The following is a 19675-nucleotide window of genomic DNA, read 5'->3' as shown; positions in this document are numbered from 1 at the left end:
GTTCAGCTGTAATTGTGCACTTTTTAACTTGGCAATGTAAATCTGCTCTCTTTAGATAAGGAATTTCCTTCTGTTGCCCTAGAATTTAAAAAGAAGCAGTGGAGGTGTATTTAGTAAGCTAGTATCTACTGTAGGCAACTTCTCCCCACCCCCAGAAGACATTTAGTATTGTCCCCTGGACATTTTGTCCTTACCAGGGTGAGGGGGTTGTGTGCTACTAGCATTCAATAGTTCAAGACATTTATCAGCCAAGGATGTTGTTGTCCGTTCTATATGACAGGGCAGCCCTTTCTTACAACAGAAGATTTTCTGTCCCAAAATGTCTGTGGTGTTAAAATTGCAGCAACCTCAGCCTAATGAAAACCAGGTATACCACTGGGAGTTTCTTCACATTTAAATTAGTCTTCCCTTCCCATATTCTTTAGCAAGTCATGCATTACATGGTAGCATTTGGTTAGTCATATGATCTGAATGTTTTTGTCTCCCCAAAATTCATATGTTGATTCCTAACCCTGGATGATGGTATTAGGAAGTAAGACCTTGTGGAGATAATTAGGCATGAGGACAGTGTTATTCTGATCAGTGATAGTGTTCTTAGAAAAGAAACCACACAAAACTGGCTTGTTCTTCTGCCATGTAAGGATACAGCTAGAAAGTATTCTTGATGAATCAGAAACTGAGCCCTTGCCAGATGCAGAATCTGTTGGATCATCTTAATTTTAGACTTCTCAAGCTCTAGATCTGTGAAAATAAATTTCTGTTCTGCTGTTAATAAGCTACTTTCTGCCCAAGTTGGCCTGGAAACTCCATCCTCCCAGCCCCTGACTTCCTAGGAGCTGGGATGACAGACATGAGCTGCCTGCTAGTTTATAGTATCTTTTCAGCAGCTACAAAAGAATGGAGCAGTTGGCCTCTGCTACATGATCAAATTTAGGCCAACTGTGTTAGTGAAAGCCTGTAGTTCTAACACTGACAGGACTGAGAAAGGAGGATCACTTGAACCTAGGAATTTGAGACCAACTTGGCAAGATAGTAAAACCTCATATGAAAAATAGTTCACCTAACAATATTTGCTGAATTTCTTTCAATAGTAAAGAAATGAAGAATTAAAATTCAGGTGTGTCTGGAGGAATTTTAGAAGGAAAAAAAAATCCACTTGGGGAAAATTTAGGGGAGATTCTAGATGAACTGGGCAGGACTTGAAACAGCACAATGAAATAGTGTGCTCTGGACTCTTTAGAAACCTTTTAAAATTATTGTTATTAATTTACTTTTTTGTTATTATAGAGGTTATGTACAGAGGGATTACAATTACATGAGTCAGATAATGAGTACATTTCCTTTCATACAGTGACTTCTGTTCCCTCATTCTTTCCTAGTCCCTCCCCCACATCTCTACCCATGAGTTGTATAGTGCACGTTCATCAGTGTCCAGTGAGTCCACTGTTCATGAGTGTCCACTGCTGCACTGTTTCACCCTTTTCCCCTAGACTTCTGTACCCTCACCCCAACCCTTCCAAAGATATACATATGGTAAAGAATCATCAAAAAATAAAAAAACTAAGCTAGGTGCCAGTGGCTCACACCTCTAATCCTAGCCACTCAAGGAGGTTGAGATCTGAGGATCGCGGTTCAAAGCCAGCCCAAGCAGGAAAGTCTGTGAGACTCTTATCTCCAATAAACCACCAGAAAACTGGAAGTGGTCCTGTGGATTAAGTGGTAGAAAAGCTGAAATGAAGAACTGAAAAGCTGAGGGACAGCACCCAAGCCCAGAGTTCAAGCCCCACAACCAACAAAACAAACAAACAAAAAACCCTAAAAATTAAAAAAAATAGAAAATAAAACAAGAAAAGACAGGTCTATTGTTTCCATATAATGGAGTTCATTTTGATATGTATATTACTTTATATAAATATGAAGAGGCATTTAGGCATTGTGCCTCTGTGTTTCTCTCCTATGACTATCCTCTTTTGGTCTCACTGTGTGTATCTAGAATCCTGTATAATTTGTCATATCTTAGTGTGTTTTAGATCTAATTTCCACATATCAGAGAGAACATGCATCATTTGTCTCTCTGAGCTTGGCTTACCTCACTTCACATGACTTGCTCTAGTTCCATCTATTTCCTTGCAAATGACATTATTTTATTCTTTCTAATGGCTGTGTAAAATTCTATTGTTTTTAGGTACCATACTATTTTGGGTCCATTCATCTATTGTAGAGCATCTGGGTTGTTTTCATATCTTGGCTGTTGTGAATAGTTCAGCAGTCTTTAGAAACTTTCCTATTGTGTTGTAAAGAACAAATTCTGAGCCCTGTCTATTAATGAACTCTGAGGCTAGTTCTTGAGATTTCCAAGGATGACAACTGCATAGTACATGAGTAGTGTAGTTAGATATCCTCTGGGATCTAGTAACAGACTGAAATATATGCTCTGGGCAAAGAGAAGTCAAAATAGAGTTCATTTATTCAGGGAATAAAGGGAAGCTAACAGCTGTTTCACATTATTATGGTCTGGTACAGAAGTCAGACCACTGGAGCAGGCCATGGCTGGTATGGGGAGCTTTACACTGATCTTAAGATGCAGAGTCAGGCAAGATGCCAAGAAGCATGGGAGCAGTGCTTGGCATGGGCACTACTAAAGTAGACTTTTGGTCATCTCTGTTCCCATATCTAGTTTTCTTTCTACCCTATTCCTGGGTATTCTGTCTAATACTTGCCCATTTTTTTAGACCTACCTGTTTACCTCCTTATTTATTTATTTATTATTATTATTATTTTTATCAAAACCTGCTTCTGGGGGTTAGGGATATAGCTTAGTGGTTAGTACTTGCTTAGCATGTGCAAGATTCTGAATTTGATTCTGAGCACCAGAGGTGGTAGAACTCTCAACCTAGGTTCTGAAGTAGCCAGTATAATGCAAATGACTTGCCCTATTTCTTTCTTTTTTTCGGGGGGGGGTCCGGTCGTGGGGCCTGAACTCTGGGCCTGGGCATTGTCCCTCAGCTCTTCAGCTCAAGGCTAGCGCTCTACCACTTGAGCCACAGTGCCACTTCCGGCTTTTTTCTTTTTTGCTTATGTGGTACTGAGGAATCGAACCCAAGGCCTCATGCATGCAAGGCAAGAGCTCTACCACTGAGCTACCTTCCCAGCCCCCTGCCCTATTTCTTTAAGGTACATTTACATTTTCAACATGATATAGCACAGTAAGCTAAACTAGGAGAGAATTAATTGCCAGAGTAGAACTTTGACTATCAACAAAAGAGAGTATGGGATCTTGCTCAGAGTTGACCATGTCTGATAATTGATCCCCTTCCTATCAGAGTTCCAAGGGAAAGAGATGTCCTTGTTTTCTAAACAGCCACTGGTGAGGACAGGAGAGAGCCCAAAGAGACATAGTATCTCCTTGGAAAATTCATTAACTATTTACATTGAAATTCAGGCTCCTCATTGCTCAAGAGTGGTCACTTGGCTTAGAGAGAACACAAGCCTGAACTGAGAAGCTTCTGAAGCACTGAGACACCAAGGTCTCTGCCAGGTCAGGAGTCCTGGGGATTGGAGTATGGTTGCAGGGGTGACTTTCAGGGACCCAGGAAGGAAAGAAGCAAGAAACAAGTGAAGAGAGGGGCCACCAGGTAAGATCACTGGGGTGAATAGGAAACAAGCCCCACGACCGACAAAAAAAAAAAAAGAGGAAAGAACTTTTCTAATTTCTGAAGATTTAAGGTTTCAGGAAGAGAAGAAAAGAAAACACATTGTACTTCTGTCTTTGACTGGGGAATGGACAGCAAGATATGGAAGGATGGTTGGTGACTCATGCCTGTCTTACTCATTTTGGGAAGATGTGAGCTCTGGTGCATGGTCCTCAACATTGACTTTTTTAGGCCATGCACTAAAATTTGTCATCAGGGAGTGAGCAGAAATAAGGCCCCAGCAGACCTTTTTGAGATTTATTGCTGGGCACTGGTGGCACATGCTTTTAATCCTAGCTACTGAGGAGGCTGAGATCTGAGAGTTATAGTTAAAGACAGGCCATGCAGACTCTTTTTGGGGCTGGGGGTCCGGTCGTTAGGCCTGAACTCTGGGCCTGGGCGCTGTCCCTCAGTGCTTCAGCTCAAGGGTAGCACTCTACCACTTGAGCCACAGTGCCATTCCGGTTTTTTTCTTTTTGCTTATGTGGTGCTGAGGAATCAAACTCAGAGCCTCATGCATGCAAGGCAAGTGCTCTACCACTGAGCCACCTTCCCAGCCCCCATGCAGACTCTTATCTGCAGTTAACCAGCAAAAAGCTGAAAGTGAGGGCATGGTTCAAGTGGTAGAGTACTAGTTTTGAGTGAAAAAGCCAAGTGAGAGCATAAGGCCCTGATATCAAGCCTCAGTAACAGGGGGAGGACAAAAAAGATCTATTGGCTGATTGGGAGGGGGATGGAGTAAAAATGGAATGCTGTTGGGAGCTGGCAGGGTCGCCTGAAGGAATTTTGGGTTCTTAATGGGTCTCTTACCCTATAAGGGATACAATCTCTGCAGCCCTGTCTATAGGACTCAGAGCTAGAGAAGGTCGATTGGATGGATCCTGATGTCTGGGTTGTGGTGGGGAGAAGGGAGGGGACAAAAATGCATTCATCCCATCTCCTGCTTCCATTAGTCCATCATCTTCAGGAACTAGGAATGGATGGGAGAAGCAGCAAGGTCCCTTAGTACCCGGTGGTCAGCCACTGGCCATCTTCTATCTCTTTGTCCCCATCCCATGCCAGTGCATTTCCATCCTTCTGCAGCTACTGCAGGCAGATTCATCATGTGGATAACTGCAGCGCTCCTGCTCCTGGGTAAGTTCTCCATGAGGTGTTGTCAGTGTTGGTGGTGGTTACAGCAGCAGCAACAGCAGCAGCAACAGCAGCAGGAGGAGGATTTGGGTGGTAGAGAGTAGGATGAGGCAGGTATTGAGAGTCAGAGAGGTAGGTACCAAATAGCTTATTATTTATTTTGGCAGTGTGAAGAGAAGGGGGTTTCCTCAGACTGGATGGGGCAGAAGGAAAAGAGGTGTTGATACCATTCTGTTTTTCCTGTGCTCGAGCCTCTTTGTCCTCCATCCTTTTTTCTTTCTTGCTTTGCAGTTCCAAGCAGAGGGCAAGCTGGTGAGTTTTATGCATCCTTCATTCCATATAACTCTCATTCCAACATCCCTTCCAGTGACTTGCTTGTGTAACTGCTCATTCCTGGGCTGTTCTGAGATGGTATCTCTTCCCACTCTTACTCAATCTCTGGATCTAGGGTTGCTCATGGGCACTCAGGAATGGGTGCTGTCTGAGGATTTAGGCCAATGATTGTGGTCTCCTCTCCTGCAGGGATGGTTCAGTATATGGGCTGAGTCCAGGAAATGAATTTCCTAAGATTTGCCAATCTCAGGCCACATCTTTGGGCACCTCATCTTCCTCTTTCCCTCACTTGCCCCCCACTCCCCGCCCTGCCCACCCTCAGCTACTCTGGAGAAGCCTATACTTTCTCTACACCCACCTTGGACCACAATCTTCAAGGGAGAGCGTGTGACTTTACGGTGTGATGGATACCACCCTCTGCTCCTGGAGCTCCGGCCCATCAGCACACTGTGGTATTTGGGCCATGCCCTCTTGCCCTCTCACAAGAAGAGTATTGAGGTGCAGACACCAGGAGTGTATCGATGCCAGACACGGGGAGCACCTGTCAGTGACCCTATCCATCTCTCTGTATCCAATGGTAAGTGGTCTGAACATGGAGGAAGAGAAAGCATACACCTTTTCTGGTGTAGTAGCCCTCCTATGGGGGAGGACATTGGGCCATTCTATAGGGACAGAAATGATGGCCACATGGAGGACTATCTTGAGTTTCTGGAGTAGGCAGGGGCCTGCCTGGCACTATGTGAAAGATGTAATAAGGCTTACCTAGACTCTAAGGTCCCTCTTGCCTTGCTACCATTTTGTGAGAAAAATAAACATTCCAGCTTCTTAAATCAGCTCAGAGGAGGTGAGCTGGGATGCTGGATAGAGAATTTGGAGGGGGAGGGGATAAGAGCAAAGCAAACCAGGAAAGGCATGGGTTCCTACGTTGGTTGAACAAAAGAAGTCACTATTCCTCCTCCTCTTCCTCCACCTCCTTCTCCTCCTCACGAATAGTACTAAAGTTTGAATTCAGGGCATATGTTTGCTAGACCAGGGTTCTACTACTTGAGCCATAACCCCAGTCCCCACCCTCCCTTTTTGAGACAGGGTATGTAGCCCCATGATGACCTTGAACTCACTATCATCTTGTCCAAGCCTTCCCAGTGCTGGGATTACAAATGTGTGCCACCATATTGGGTTATGAATTATTCTTGGTTAACAGTGTGACATTGATTTACACATCAGTGTCTATAACAGGAAAGTAGGGACAATAATATGTATTTCTGGCTGTTGTAAGGATTAAATATGAATTACAATTCTATTAATGAAAAAAGCTTGACTAAGCTGGGTGCTTAATCAATTTTTATTACAGGCATGTAAATAAATATAAGCACATAGGAGCTGATTGAGAAACTCTGACTCTTGAGAAGTTTCAAGACAGAAAAAAAAGAAAAACAAAGAATTTGTTCATGCAAGTATAGGATTGGCTACTGCACTGGGAATAATTATATAATTGCAGCCTGGCAGGCTGCAATTTATATCAGAATTAAGGGATATTACCCACTCAATGTTCAAATTAGCACTTACATTTCATGGTTATATTCATACTCTGAGGTTTCCTTTTTGAGAATTGTTGTTGACAGAAATAATATAGACCTAATATAGCATACCAATTGTGGCTTGTTTCTTGCAGAGGTATTTTTCATTGTATGGTACCTAAAAGGCAATTCCTACATGCTTGGATTATTACATGTTAGTTATAATAATAGTGATTGGGTAAATCTGGGATTCTGTAGGTGATACCTAAGGCAGTCCTAAGGATGTCAGGCTAGTTTTTCTTCAGAAATTTAGGTATAGTCCAGGTGGTATCACGCCTGTAATCCTAGCTACTCAGGAGGCTGAGAGCTGAGGATTTTGGTTCAAAGGCTGCTGAAAGTCCTTAAGACTCTTGCCTCCAATTAAATAGCTAGAGGTAGTAGAATGCCAGCTTCGACTTAAATAGCTAAGGGAAAAGTGTCCATGCCCTGAATTCAAGCCTCAGTACACACACACACACACACACACAATTAAAGTCTGAACTTAGACATGCAGGACAAAGAGGCCTCAGTTGGTAAAAGAAGGTCTTGGCTGAGAAAATAGGTACAAAGGCCCTGGGCTCAGAGCCCCCTCTCCCAGCAGTTCAGAGTCAACGGTAAGAAAGATTGGGGGGGGGGGACAGAAAGGACCATTAAGCAGGTGCTGGAGAGATAAGCAAGGGCAGGCTTTCCCAAGTCCTGTAGTCATAATTAGGAGTGAGACTGGTTTGAGACTGGAACAAAGTCTGGAGTATCTTTGCCTCTCCATTGCCTAAGGAAAGACTGACCTTTCTCCCCATTTTGAGTCTTATGTGTAATGAGGTGAGGCTCTCCAATGCCAACCACCTCTGGTGGGGACGGAAGGGAGAGCAGCCATGCAGGGCAGGGGTGAGGGGTGTTGGGAGGAAACAGGCTGAGAATGGGAAATCATGTCTGCTCCTGTCTGTTGTAGACTGGCTGATCCTGCAGGTGCCCTATGCTGCGGTGTTCGAGGGAGAACCGCTGATCATGCGGTGCCGGGGCTGGTATGACAAGGTCGTCTACAAACTTCACTACTACCACGATGGCCAGGCCGTGCGCTACTTCCACTCTAGTACTAACTACACGGTGTTGCAGGCCCGCGCCAGCGACAGTGGGCGTTACCAGTGCTCTGGCACCATGCGCATCCCGGTGGAGAGCGCGCCCATGTTCTCTGCCAAGGTGGCAGTGACCGTGCAAGGTGGGGGAGGTCGGGGTGTGTGTCGGGAGGGGGGGGGGAGACACAAATGAGCACTGAGAAAGTCTTGGAGAGGGTTAGACAGGAAAAGGAGTAGAGTTTCAAGCAGCTGCTACTTAGTCAATTGTCTACTTGGCCATGGACACTTAAACAGCCTGCTTGCTTGTAGACTGATGTCCTCCTCCCACCCCCCAGCACGGTTTTCTTTCTGAGGGGCTGGGGGCTGTAGGTGTAAGTTCTGGACACAGCCCCAGACAGAAGGGCGGCAGCGGCGGTGGCAGGGCGTCGCTACGCCACGGGGAGGGGAAATCACCTAAGTGTCGCAGGAAACAGGCGCAGCATTTTCCTTTGAGACTGTCAGTTGGGGTGTAACAAGAGGCCTAGGACTGTCCACTCGTCCTCTTCTCCAACCCTTTACTTGGTCTCTGGTCAGCGAGGGGACCTGGGAGGGGGGAAGGAAAGGGAAAAGTCTCGGGGTGGTGGGTGCCGTGGACAGGAAGACCCTAATTCCTCCCCACGCGTGGACTCAATATGCATCCGGGGCCTGTGGCCTACCCTCTCCGCAGAGCTGTTCCGTACGCCGGTGCTGCGGATGCTGGGCGCGCAAGAGGCACGTGGTGCGCCCCACAGCGCAGTGGTCTTGCGCTGCGAGACTCGCCTGCACCCGCAGAAGCGCGACACCCCGCTACACTTCGCCTTCTACAAGTACAGCCGCCCGGTGCGCCGCTTCGACTGGGGCGCGGAGTACACGGTCCCCGAGCCCGAGGTCGAAGAGCTCGAATCCTACTGGTGCGAGGCATCTACAGTGACCCGTAGCGTCCGGAAACGCAGCCCGTGGCTGCAGCTCCCGGGGCGGGGTGAGTGGCCGCACGTGCTCCGAGATGGCCCGGACCCTCTGTGGGCACCCCTCCAGGGTCCTGCCTCTGGCCCTTTGGATCGCCCCCCCTGCCAGTCTTGTTCTCCAATCGCTCGCTCCCCCTTCCCCCACCACCCCATCTCTCTAATTTCCGATCTCCCCCCCCCCCCAACACACACACCTTTCTCCTCCACCGCCCCAGCCTCTCCGCCAATCCCGGAGTTGGGGCAATGATTGTAGCCACGCCTTATTCCGGGATTGCATTCACAGGCAACCTGGATGACGCGTTCACCACCGCCTCGGCCCCACAGGCTGCGGACTTGGCACCGGGTGACAAACCACTCTCCTTCAGAAAGCCCCTGGCGTCCAGATCGGTCCCGCCCGTCACCTCTGTCCCCAACACCACCTCGGCGGGGCTGCAGCCCCCGGTCCCCCGCGTGCCCACCTCGGGGCCGGCCGCCTGCGCCCCGCCCGCGCCCTTGGAGCAATCGGCGGGCTCTCAGACACCCAACGTGGACCTTCTGCTCCGAGAAATGCAGCTGCTTAAAAGGCTTTTGAACCGGGTAGTCCTAGAATTAAAGGAGCCCCCGGGTCTCCCAGAGCTCAGCGGCACACCTGAGACCCCCAGCTCCCACTACGCAGAGAACCTAGCGACCCCAAAGACCACTCCTGTGGGGAACTGAGGAGGAAGTTTCTGGTCCTTTCTTTGGAGTCTCTCCTTGCTCACACGCAGAGCTTTCACGGTGATCACTGTTGACGCCCTCCCCCTCACTCCCCTGTGGTTTTTAAAGAAGCGTCCATAAATTGTGGTAATCCATGGAGTGTGGTAACCGTCACTTCCGACGTTACACAGCAGTCTGTAACAATAAGCCGCCGCCGCCTCTCCCTCCCCCTCCCCCTCCTCCTCCTGCTCCTGCTCCTCCTCCTCCATCTTTTCTTCTTCTTCTTCGTCTATTTTTATCTTTTTTTTTCTTCCAGGATTCCGTAGGGAAGTATAAAACTGATATTTGTTACTTTGCGGTTTACCTTAAGAAATGAATTTAATCGTCTTTAACTCTTCATAGGAGCCTAGCAAGTACTTATTTCAAGACAGGCACCGTTTATGTAATTAAGCTCATTGATACTACTGCACACTTTAGAACAATTTAGGTGAAGTTTTAATCATTCACGGTAAGTTTACCCTCTGTTAACGTTAGAGATTTTTCAGTCCTAGTACTGATGAGTTCATAGCCTCAGAATCCTGGATTCTATTTTGTTTCAGGCAGGGCAGGTCTCCTATTCCTGGCTATTAAAGGTCAGACACCATGGCTGCTCCTAGCTAGCCACATTCATGGGCTCCAGGGCCAGCTGGCATACTGGTCAAACTAATCTCAACAAAATTTAAATAAGCAATTTGCACTGAGAAATCCTTTTGAGTTGTTTGAACTCACTCAGGGCCTTGCTTATCTAGGATGGCACTCTACCACTTAAAACACACCTACAGCTTTACTTTTTGCTGGGTCCACCCAGGCTGGCCTCAGTCTACAAACTATTCCAGATCTTAGCCTCCTAAGTGGCCAGGATTACAGGTGTGAGCCACCAGCACCTAGCATTGAATTCTCATTTTTAGAAGCTGCTGCCATCTCCTCCCTGCCCCCCCCTTTTTCTCCTTTTTCTTTTCAGAGCTGAGGACCAAATTCAGGGTCTGCTTGCACTTGCTAGGCACTTGCTCCTGCACTGAGCTAAAGTCCCCAAACCCAGCTTTTTTCTTCTTTAAAATCATTCTAACACTAATCTAGGCAAACACATGTGCAGATTAATATCCCATCCTGCAAAGAAACTTTACCGGCAGATAATGACAAAAAATGAGAGGTTGGTTTTAACTCCAATTTCAGGAATTACCTCTCCCCCCCACCAAAGACCAATTTTCTTGGACTTTCCATCTGTCTACTGGAGCCATAGGATCTCTACAGAGCTGGTATGACCTATTTTCAAGAGTTCTCATTGTCTTTAAGTCCTACTCTTTTTAAGTTTTGTTATTAAGACTTAAAACTAATAAGAACTATACCCTCCCAACCTTTTACTCCCACTTGACAGTCACACTTGATTTTTCATGTCTTTCTGGGTAGCTAAACAGAATAACATCAACAGTGTTCACAAGTATTCTTCTTCTTCTATTGTTACGAAGTCACTGTAATTATAAAGGAAAAAAAGGCAGAGGTATGCTAGAACAGTGCAACGTGGTAAGTGCAATGGGGTAAGTAGTCTATGAACACCAGAGGAATTCCAAAAAGAAAGCTGAACCTTGATGCAAAGGCGTCCCCATGCAGAGAAACAAAAGACTGTGGAGTGTTTAAGGAGCTGCAAATCACTGGGGAATTATGTGTGGAGGAGGTGGTGGAAAAGAATATGGGGAAGTAGAAAGGGATCAGAACATCATGTCCTACTACTTCAGCCTGCTGAAGATTTCAAGTAGGTATTTGTATTTTTGACATGAGAACATCAATAAATCTTACTAGAGCAAGTGTAAAAATAGGAAAGATGAATCAAATAAATTGATATAAATAGACAGTTAATTCTAGGTTAATATGCTGGGAACTGGTCTAAAAGTGTCTCAGACTTTGGTTTCCAGTTCTGGAATGAAGACTCATCTAACTGTCAGAACTGTCTTTCAGCCTTCCCTGGTTAACTGCACTCTATTCCAGGGCCTAGGCTCTTTCTCCTTTTCTTTTCTTTTCTTTTTTTTTTTTTGGTTGGTCGTGGGCGCTGTCCCTCAGCTCTTCAGCTCAAGGCGAGCACTCTACCACTTGAGCTACAGCGCCACTTCCGGTTTTCTGGTGGTTTATTGGAGATAGGAGTCTCACGGTCTCTCCTGCCCGGGCTGGCTTTGAACTGGGATCCTCAGATCTCATCCTCCTGAGCAGCTAGGATTACAGGCGTGAGCCCGGCTCTTTCTCCTTTTCAATTTGATCTCCCTAAGCTTTCTATCTTCTCTGATCTAATAGAAAGTGACTACTACTAATGCCAAGAGATTTAATAATCAGAATATCTCAAACCACTTTGAAAAGTTAGTTGAGCTGGGTGCCGGTGGCTCACGCCTGTAATCCTAGCTACTCAGGAGGCTGAGATCTGAGGATCAAGGTTCAAAGCCCCAGCCTGAACAGGAAAGTCCCTGAGACTCTTTATCTCCAACAAACCACTAGAAAACTGGAAGTGGTGCTGTGGCTCAAGCGGTAGAACGCTCACCTTGAGCTAAGAGCTGAGGGATAGCGCCCAAGCCCAGAGTTCAAGCCCCATGACCAACCAAAAAAAAAGTTAGTTGACTATTTTTATTGTGTGTGTGTGTGTGTTGATACTGGGGCTTAATCTCAGGGCCTCAGACTCTTGATTAGCTTATTCATTCAAGGTTGGTACTCTACTACTCAAACCATGCCCCCACTTCCAATGTTTTGCTAGTTAATTGGAGGTAAGAGTCTCTTGTATTTATCTGGCTAGTCTGGCTTTGAACAGTGATCCTCAGATCTCAGCCTCCTGAATAGCTAGGATTATAGGCATGAACAGGCATGGCTGGAACCAATCCTTAAGATTCTAGACTCCCATACCTTAGCTTCTCTAAGAAGTCCAAACCAGATTTTGGATGTTCAGGAATGTCATTGCCATGAAAGTTTGTTTACCAAAAATCCTCAGATACTTGCTGAATAAAAATGCACTTGGTATGGCCTTGTTGACCATTATCTCAACTTTATTCTCTGGAGAGTTTCCAGAGAAGTTGTTATTATTTTATCACTTGAGGGAGGGAGAATAAATTAGTCACTGTTGCATAGCGGTGCATAGCTTTTGGCTGTTCTCTTCCTTTGGAGCAGTTTTACCTTTTACCACAGATGATAAGAAGGCATTAGCCATCTGAAGGACAACTGCCCCTTTGACATAGATGCTTATAGGTAAATTCTATCCTCCCTAGAAGTGATAATAAAATGGCTCCAGGCGGGTATGACTTAGATCAAAAGGTACAGATTTAAAGTGTGTGTGAAGGGAAGGGGGCTGGGTGTCCAGTTTTTATTAAATTCGTCGGCCCAGCAAAAGAAGCTTTTAGTTACTTCCTACAAAGCCAGAGGGCCAGTTTCAAAGAAGCCTTACCCTACTTCTTGGCTCATGCTTAGGGTTTCTTAAAAAATGCACCTTTTTTATTCAACTTTTTTTTCTCCAAGGGCTTTCAACTCTTTTCTAACCAGTTATTCCTTTTCCATCCTGTCTTTTCTAAACACCCTCTCAGTGGCTCTGGATTTGATTTAAAATATAAGATCTAGAACTGACTACCATTCCTCAGATAGTTTGCCTAGAGAGAATAAAGCAGGAAGGCGAGTTTTTATTTTTATTCTGTAAAATTAAGCACTTGTACTTGTGACAGGATGTCAAAAGTGATATTTCAAGATATTATAGACACAAAATTCTTAAGCAGCTCATCACATGCAGAATTTTCAGAGGAAATGCTTGAAGATCTGTTCCTTGGCTTTTCGACCCTCAAATCACAAGGAGATAAAAAGGAAGGGTAATGCAGGATATGAAGAGAAAAGAGGATTTGTAAAGCGATCTCTGCTACAATTCTCTCTCATAGTGGGGAAGTGTAGGACGCTCTTTCTCAAGTCTAATGAGGAAAATGACCATGGATGCATTCAGAGAGTTCAGAAATGTGTCCCCTGATGCTAGAGAAAATGGAAGGAATGGAATTTAGCCTTAAGAAAACTAAAGTAAGATGTAGTGTGGGATAGAAGAGCCTGTTTTAGGATCAGCTAGCACCACAGAATATCCTGAAGACATGTGTGTTATATTTACATGATCACAAAAGATAACAAGCTGGCATGGAGTTGTCTTGGTTCCTGTACAATGAAACCACCAAGAGGGCTAAACAAAATCACCAAAAAGCTGAATTTGCATCTGGATTCGTAGGGGCTGAGAGACAATGTGCAAAGCAACATCTAGAAAATAGATGATCGTCCTTGAGCATGGTACTATGAGAAGGCAATTTCCAAAAGTGGACATCTTCACAAAATCCACAAGTATCCATGGGAAAGTAGTTGGCATTAGCCACTAGTCAACTTCAGAGAAGAGAGAGGGACCTGCCTACCCAAATATGAACTTTTGGTTCCCTTACCTATTAGCTTCCCTCTCTGCCATCTCTTTTACTTTGGCCTCTATGAAAAGCAAAGGAAATAGATGCCAGTGAAAGGAGAGGAGGAGATGGGATAGTGAATAGGGGAATAAATTGAACTTGTTTTACATGGATTAGGAGAGAAAAAAAAAAACAACGGTGTATTTTGATCATGCCATAAAGTACAAATTACTCACTTAAGTTGATTTGTTTGTGTCTGTGTTTCCTGGGGCTTGAAGTTAGGGCCTGGGCATTGTCCCTGAGATTTTTTTTTATTTTTATTTTTATTTTTGTGAACATACTGTACAGAGGGGTTACAATTACATGGGCAGGATAATGAGTACATTTCTTATCAAGTATTGCAGCCACCTCCTTTGTTTACCCTTCACATCCCTTCCCAGCCTCCCCCCGCCCCTCCAACCCCCCCCCCACCAAAATTGTAAAGTTATTTTTTGACATGACAACTTGTACTTCTCCTAGTTGCATCGGGTCCACCTGTATCCTTAAACAACTTGTTTTTCCCCATCTCCTCCACAAATTATACCGACATCAAATATAGTGAAAGCAGGGGTTATACTGTGGGGGAGTGTCCCTGAGATTTTTGTGCTCAAGTCTATCATTTGGGCCATATATCCACTTCTAGTTTTTTGGTAGTTAATTGGAGATGAGTATCTAGGGATATCCTGCCAGGACTGGCTTTGATCCTCAGATCTCAGCCCCTGAATAGAGAGGGTTACAGGCATAAGCTACCTAAACTTGGTTTAGGTTGATATTTTAAACAGAGCTTCTTTAATACATAAAGATTTTATTTGAACGAGTCATATTGTGTTGAAAAATGTTAAACTCTGCTTTCAGTTTACACTTCCCATCTAGTTATAAATGTAGCCACTGTTTAACAATTTGCCACAGACCCTTCCTGGTCTTTAAAAAAAATTATTGCTACATTAATCAAGATTCAGTCTCAGAGAACAGAATTCATTCTAGCTGGATTAAGTAGGAAGGGATTTCTTACACATTATTCAATAATTTACAGAAGGATCTAGTGGAAGGAAGAAACAAACTCTAGTTTGAATGTTCAGCAAAGCTCTCTAATATCAGTCCATCAAGAGAGTTTTCTCCTCTTTTGTGGTCAGAAACAGACTGGAATCACACAGCCACTATTATCATCAGAAAACAGACATATGTATAAAAGTGCTGCTATGGCTGCACACCAGGATTATACCCTGTCTGCTGTGGTCCAAGAAATGAAAGCATATACCCTGCCTCTTAATACTACTATAGAGTGAGAACCTGGACACTAGGTCTCAGCCATTGTTGAGTTTTGCTATTGGAAAAACCAACAGATTCTTCAATCACATTTCTAAAATCATTATAAGCTACAGAAATAAGCCTTCCATTTGTTTGGCCAGGACTTCTAAATGGGCTGACATAAGTTATACCTAGTATAAGTGCCTTTTACTTTTCTAGGCCTGCATCTCAGAAAGGCACTTGAAAAGGAACAAGGGGGTGTTGAAAATAAAGGGGGGCTGGGAAGGTGGCTCAGTGGTAGAGTGCTTGCATTGTAAGCCAGAGGCCCTGGGTTCGATTCCTCAGCACCACATAAGCAAAAAGCAAAAAGCCGGAAGTGGCGCTGTGGCTCAGTGGTAGAGTGCTAGCCTTGAGCTGAAGAGCTCTGGGCACCCAGGCCCAGAGTTCAGGCCTCACAACCGGACCCAAAAAAAAAAGAAAAGAAAGGGCCACATTCTAGAAATTTTCTGCTGGGAATGACTTAGAGATATAGTTCAACTTGTTAAACTTAGAGAAATAGTTCAACTTGTTAAATTTAGAGAAATGGAAACAGACTCTGAGAGATTAAATGACTTGTTGGTGATGGGATAAAAGGAGAACTCAGGTCTTTTACATAGAGTTTAGGTCGCCTGAGGAGATACTACAGAAGTTAATAACATTGCCCAGCCTGTCATTGAGTTTATAACCTTGGGAGAAATTGTTTTTCATCTAAGGCACACCTACTTCCTTGCTTTCCAATTTATATTTATAGAATTCCTTTTAAGGATCAAAATGTAAACTTACATTTATCTCTTGAATTATGTCATTATTAACTTAATAAGACAATATTGTAGTCCCTCTGAGGTGGAACATATATGAATTAGGTAAGCATATATTACTGCTCTAATCCAAAACACTCAAAAGAAAAAGTTCCCTGGGCACTAGTGGCTCACATCTGTAATCTTAGCTATTCAAAAGACTGAGCTTTGAGGATTACCATTCAAGGCCAGCCTGGCTAGTAAGGTCTGTGAGACTTTTATCTCCAATTAAACACCAAAAAGCTGGAAGTGTCACTGTGGCTCAAGTAGTACAAATGCGTGCCTTGAGCTGAAGAGCTCAGGAACACCACCTATGTCCAGAGTTCAAGCCCCACAAGAATAATAACAAAAAGATAGGAAGAGCCGGCGCAGGTGGCTCTTGCTTGTAATCCTAGCTACTCGGGCGGCTGAGATCTGAGGATCGTGGTTCAAAGCCAGCCCAAGCAGGAAAGACCTTGAGACTCCTATCTCCAATAAACCACTAGAACACCGGAAGTGGCGCTGTAGCTCAAGCAGTAGGGCACTCGCCTTGAGCTGAAGAGCTGAGGGATAGCGCCCAGGCCCAGAGTTCAAGTCCCATGACCAAAAAAAAAAAAAAAAAGAAAGAAAGAGAAAGAATTTAGGGCTGTTTAACTAGAAAATTGTTTCTTGATCACCATTATCTATGTCACACCTTTGGGTACAATTGTTGAATATATTACCAACCCATTTTATTTTCTTAATATCCAGCTCATAATTTTCTTCCTTGTCCACAAGGACAACTGTCCAAAAGCCCAGATAAATAGCTTTGGGCGCACTCTAAAAATATGTGTGAGTATTCTTCCCTGCTGTCTACTAACCCTGACGAAAACAAAACAAAGCAAACCAAAAAGCTATAGGACAAGACTTCTTGGTAAGCGGATGCTGGCACCTAGTGGACACTGCTTCTTTCCACTAGTATTTACAAGCCATTCCAGTGTTCATATATGCTCTAGAGCATTATCTTACAAATGCAGAAGTACATGGAGCTAGTCCTGGAGCTCTAGTAAGGTCCTCTTCTTGAGATCTTCCTTTGATAGAGACTACAGCTTTGAGCACATACTGTGTGGGCTGATGTAGCCAGTGTGGCTGAATTTTGGAGGTCATATAACTGGTTAATACATTCTTAGTTTTGATGTAGACAATACCTCTGACTTGTAGATTATGATAACAGTTGCCAGGTGGACCCTTAGATGACTAACTTTTCACTTGGGCACGTGGATGTCTTATGGGTGGTATGAAAAGGCATGACATCTTCATCTTAATATTGTATCTGTCCCACTTGTTAGTGTAACGGAGGGCAGCAGGTGGAGGGGCGGGGAGCAGCGCAGAAACAGTCCACCACGGACACCAAAGTCAGGAGTAGGGAGCTTTATTAGAGTGCAGCGAACTGACCAGCCAGGGACACAGCACAGTTACAGGAGCTGTAACTGTGACCCCCAAACCAATGATAAGGCTTAGTTTATAAAGGCATGAACTGCGAAGCAAGTCGGGGCTGTATTTTCCAGAAACATAATGAAGTATGCCCCTGTATCCTTGAAGCCGGGGGATTGTTACATTGATAGTTACAGGAGAATCATTACAAAGATAGCTACAGGTGAATACACAATGCTCACACGGAAGCATCTGCACCCTTGAAGCAGGAGGCAATCATGGGGTGGATGCACAACTCTCACAGCAGACACCATTCTAATTAGGCAGGGTATGAGATAGGGCTGAAGTATGTGTGAAATATGTTCTAAGGTGTCCCTTTACAGCCTCTCTGTTTTTAGTAAAGGGTCAATTTCCTTGTTTAGTTTTCTCACACAGTCTAAGGCCTTAACAGTCTAGGAGACCCTTCCCCCCTACATTAGTATAACCTTTGAGGCAAAATCTACTCAATTCTTCATGCTGATCATTGAAAATAAAACTATAATACAGGGTTAACTTGATATAGATTTCCAGAATCTATCTTTTTCCTTGTAAAGATAACTATGAGCAACCATGGTCATGAAAGGAGTAAATAGAAGGGCCACGTAAGCCTGTAACAAGTAGATTACTCAACTGGCACAAGAATCAAAACATCACTTAAAAAAAAAGAATCAAAACATCTTTTGAGACCATGCCAAAGGCCAGTGGAAAATTAATAGACTTTCACCCACTCCAACAAACCAATATAAGCTTTTCTTTCTCTTTTCACTCAGACAACATTCTGACTTCTCCCTTGATCAGGGCTGACTTTCTTTAGTTCAAGCTGAAGTCCCAGTAAGGCCTTGTCTGTATATCACATTTGGTTAGTCTCATTATCACCTCCTATGCTAAAATGTTACTCCTTGGTAACAACTGGAATGCAAAAGAAGCCCCAAGGGTTGAGACATTGAATAAGGAAGCCTCTGGTTACTTTCTGAATTTCATTTGCTTGAGGAAGTGTGGAAAGACAGGGTCTCTGAAAAATGCAATCCAGCAAATCTAGACACAGAACAGGGAACATCTGTGGTCTCCCTTGTCCACTCATCTGATTTTCTGTTTAATAGTTTCTCTTTGAGCCAGATAGGGAACTGAGAACATGACCTAAGTATCATTAACCAGTTCCTGCTCCAGAACTTCTCGGAAGGACAAACAGCTAGATGTGATGAGTTTGCAACTGCTGGATGGTGGTTGGGAATGCTGTGTGTAAGGCAAGGAAAGGTGTCATTGCACAATGAGGAGCTTCTATTCTGAACAGAATCTTGACAGTAAGTGCCTTTCTATGGAAGGATGACACATCTTTCCAACAACATTGACCTCTAAATTACTAATTGAAACTGGAGATGTGATTGTAGTAAGGGAGATGGTTAAGATCCTATCATCCTTAATTTTCTTGGACTGGTTTCATGAAGTGATTCATCCTTTCACCAACTTATCCAAATCATCAGTCATTTCTTCCAGGTACTCCATCTTGGCTCCAGCCATTCTTGTTCCATATTCTCTTTGAACTCCCGCTGCTGCTGTGGAATAGTGTGTTGCTAATTAATTCTTACTACAACATTGTCCTTATTTTGTAGAGGAAGGAACTGAGACTTAGAGAAATCAAATGACTTTCTTAAAGACTGTGATAATAACTGGATCTTGCATGGCTAGATGCAGCCTGGGATTCAGACCAGTTTTTGTTTGTTTGTTTGTTTTGACCTTTAGACCATGACCTTTTCAAGACAATGCTAAATCTGAATGACTCACTTTCTAGGTATCCACCTACTATCACAAAAAAGAAACAAATATCTTTTCTATTACCTATTTATATTTTACTCAGCATTTTTTTTTAGAATCTCAAAGTTCATACCATGCATTTCTCTTATAATTGTCCTAGATCTTTTATATTAATAAGAGCACAACTGCAAAAATCAACAACCATTTACTGATACCACAGTGAGTGCCAACAATGATAGAAACAGAATGAGGAATTTTTCTCTGGAGCATGATAGAGCAGTGAAGGGACTTAAAAGAAGATATTTCCAGGGCTGGGAAGTTGGCTCAGTGGTAGAGCGCTTGCCTTGCATGCATGAGGCCCTGGGTTTGGTTCCTCAGCACCACATAAGCAGAAGAAAGAAAAAAAGCCGGAAGTGGCACTGTGGCTCAAGTGGTAGAGTGCTAGCCTTGAGCTGAAGAGCTGAGGGACAGCGCCCAGGCCCAGAGTTCAGGCCCCATG

At 44.1% G+C, this 19675-nt stretch overlaps 1 protein-coding gene across 1 annotated transcript; it reads left to right on the top strand.

The window, feature by feature from the left end:
• Positions 1 to 4784: 4784 nt before the first annotated feature.
• On the top strand, positions 4785 to 9464 carry Fcrlb (Fc receptor-like B). The gene is made up of 6 exons (XM_013030487.1): positions 4785 to 4826; positions 5115 to 5135; positions 5479 to 5733; positions 7662 to 7928; positions 8492 to 8782; positions 9052 to 9464. Exons 1-6 carry the CDS (start codon positions 4796 to 4798, stop codon positions 9462 to 9464), a joined length of 1278 nt encoding a protein of 425 aa, XP_012885941.1. The 5' UTR covers positions 4785 to 4795.
• The last annotated feature ends 10211 nt before the right edge of the window (positions 9465 to 19675 follow it).

The sequence above is a fragment of the Dipodomys ordii genome, unplaced genomic scaffold (genome assembly GCF_000151885.1).
Source record: "Dipodomys ordii isolate 6190 unplaced genomic scaffold, Dord_2.0 Scaffold131, whole genome shotgun sequence".
NCBI lineage: Eukaryota > Metazoa > Chordata > Mammalia > Rodentia > Heteromyidae > Dipodomys > Dipodomys ordii.
Note: the sequence above shows the minus strand (reverse complement) of the source record. Positions and strands in the feature narration are given on the sequence as shown.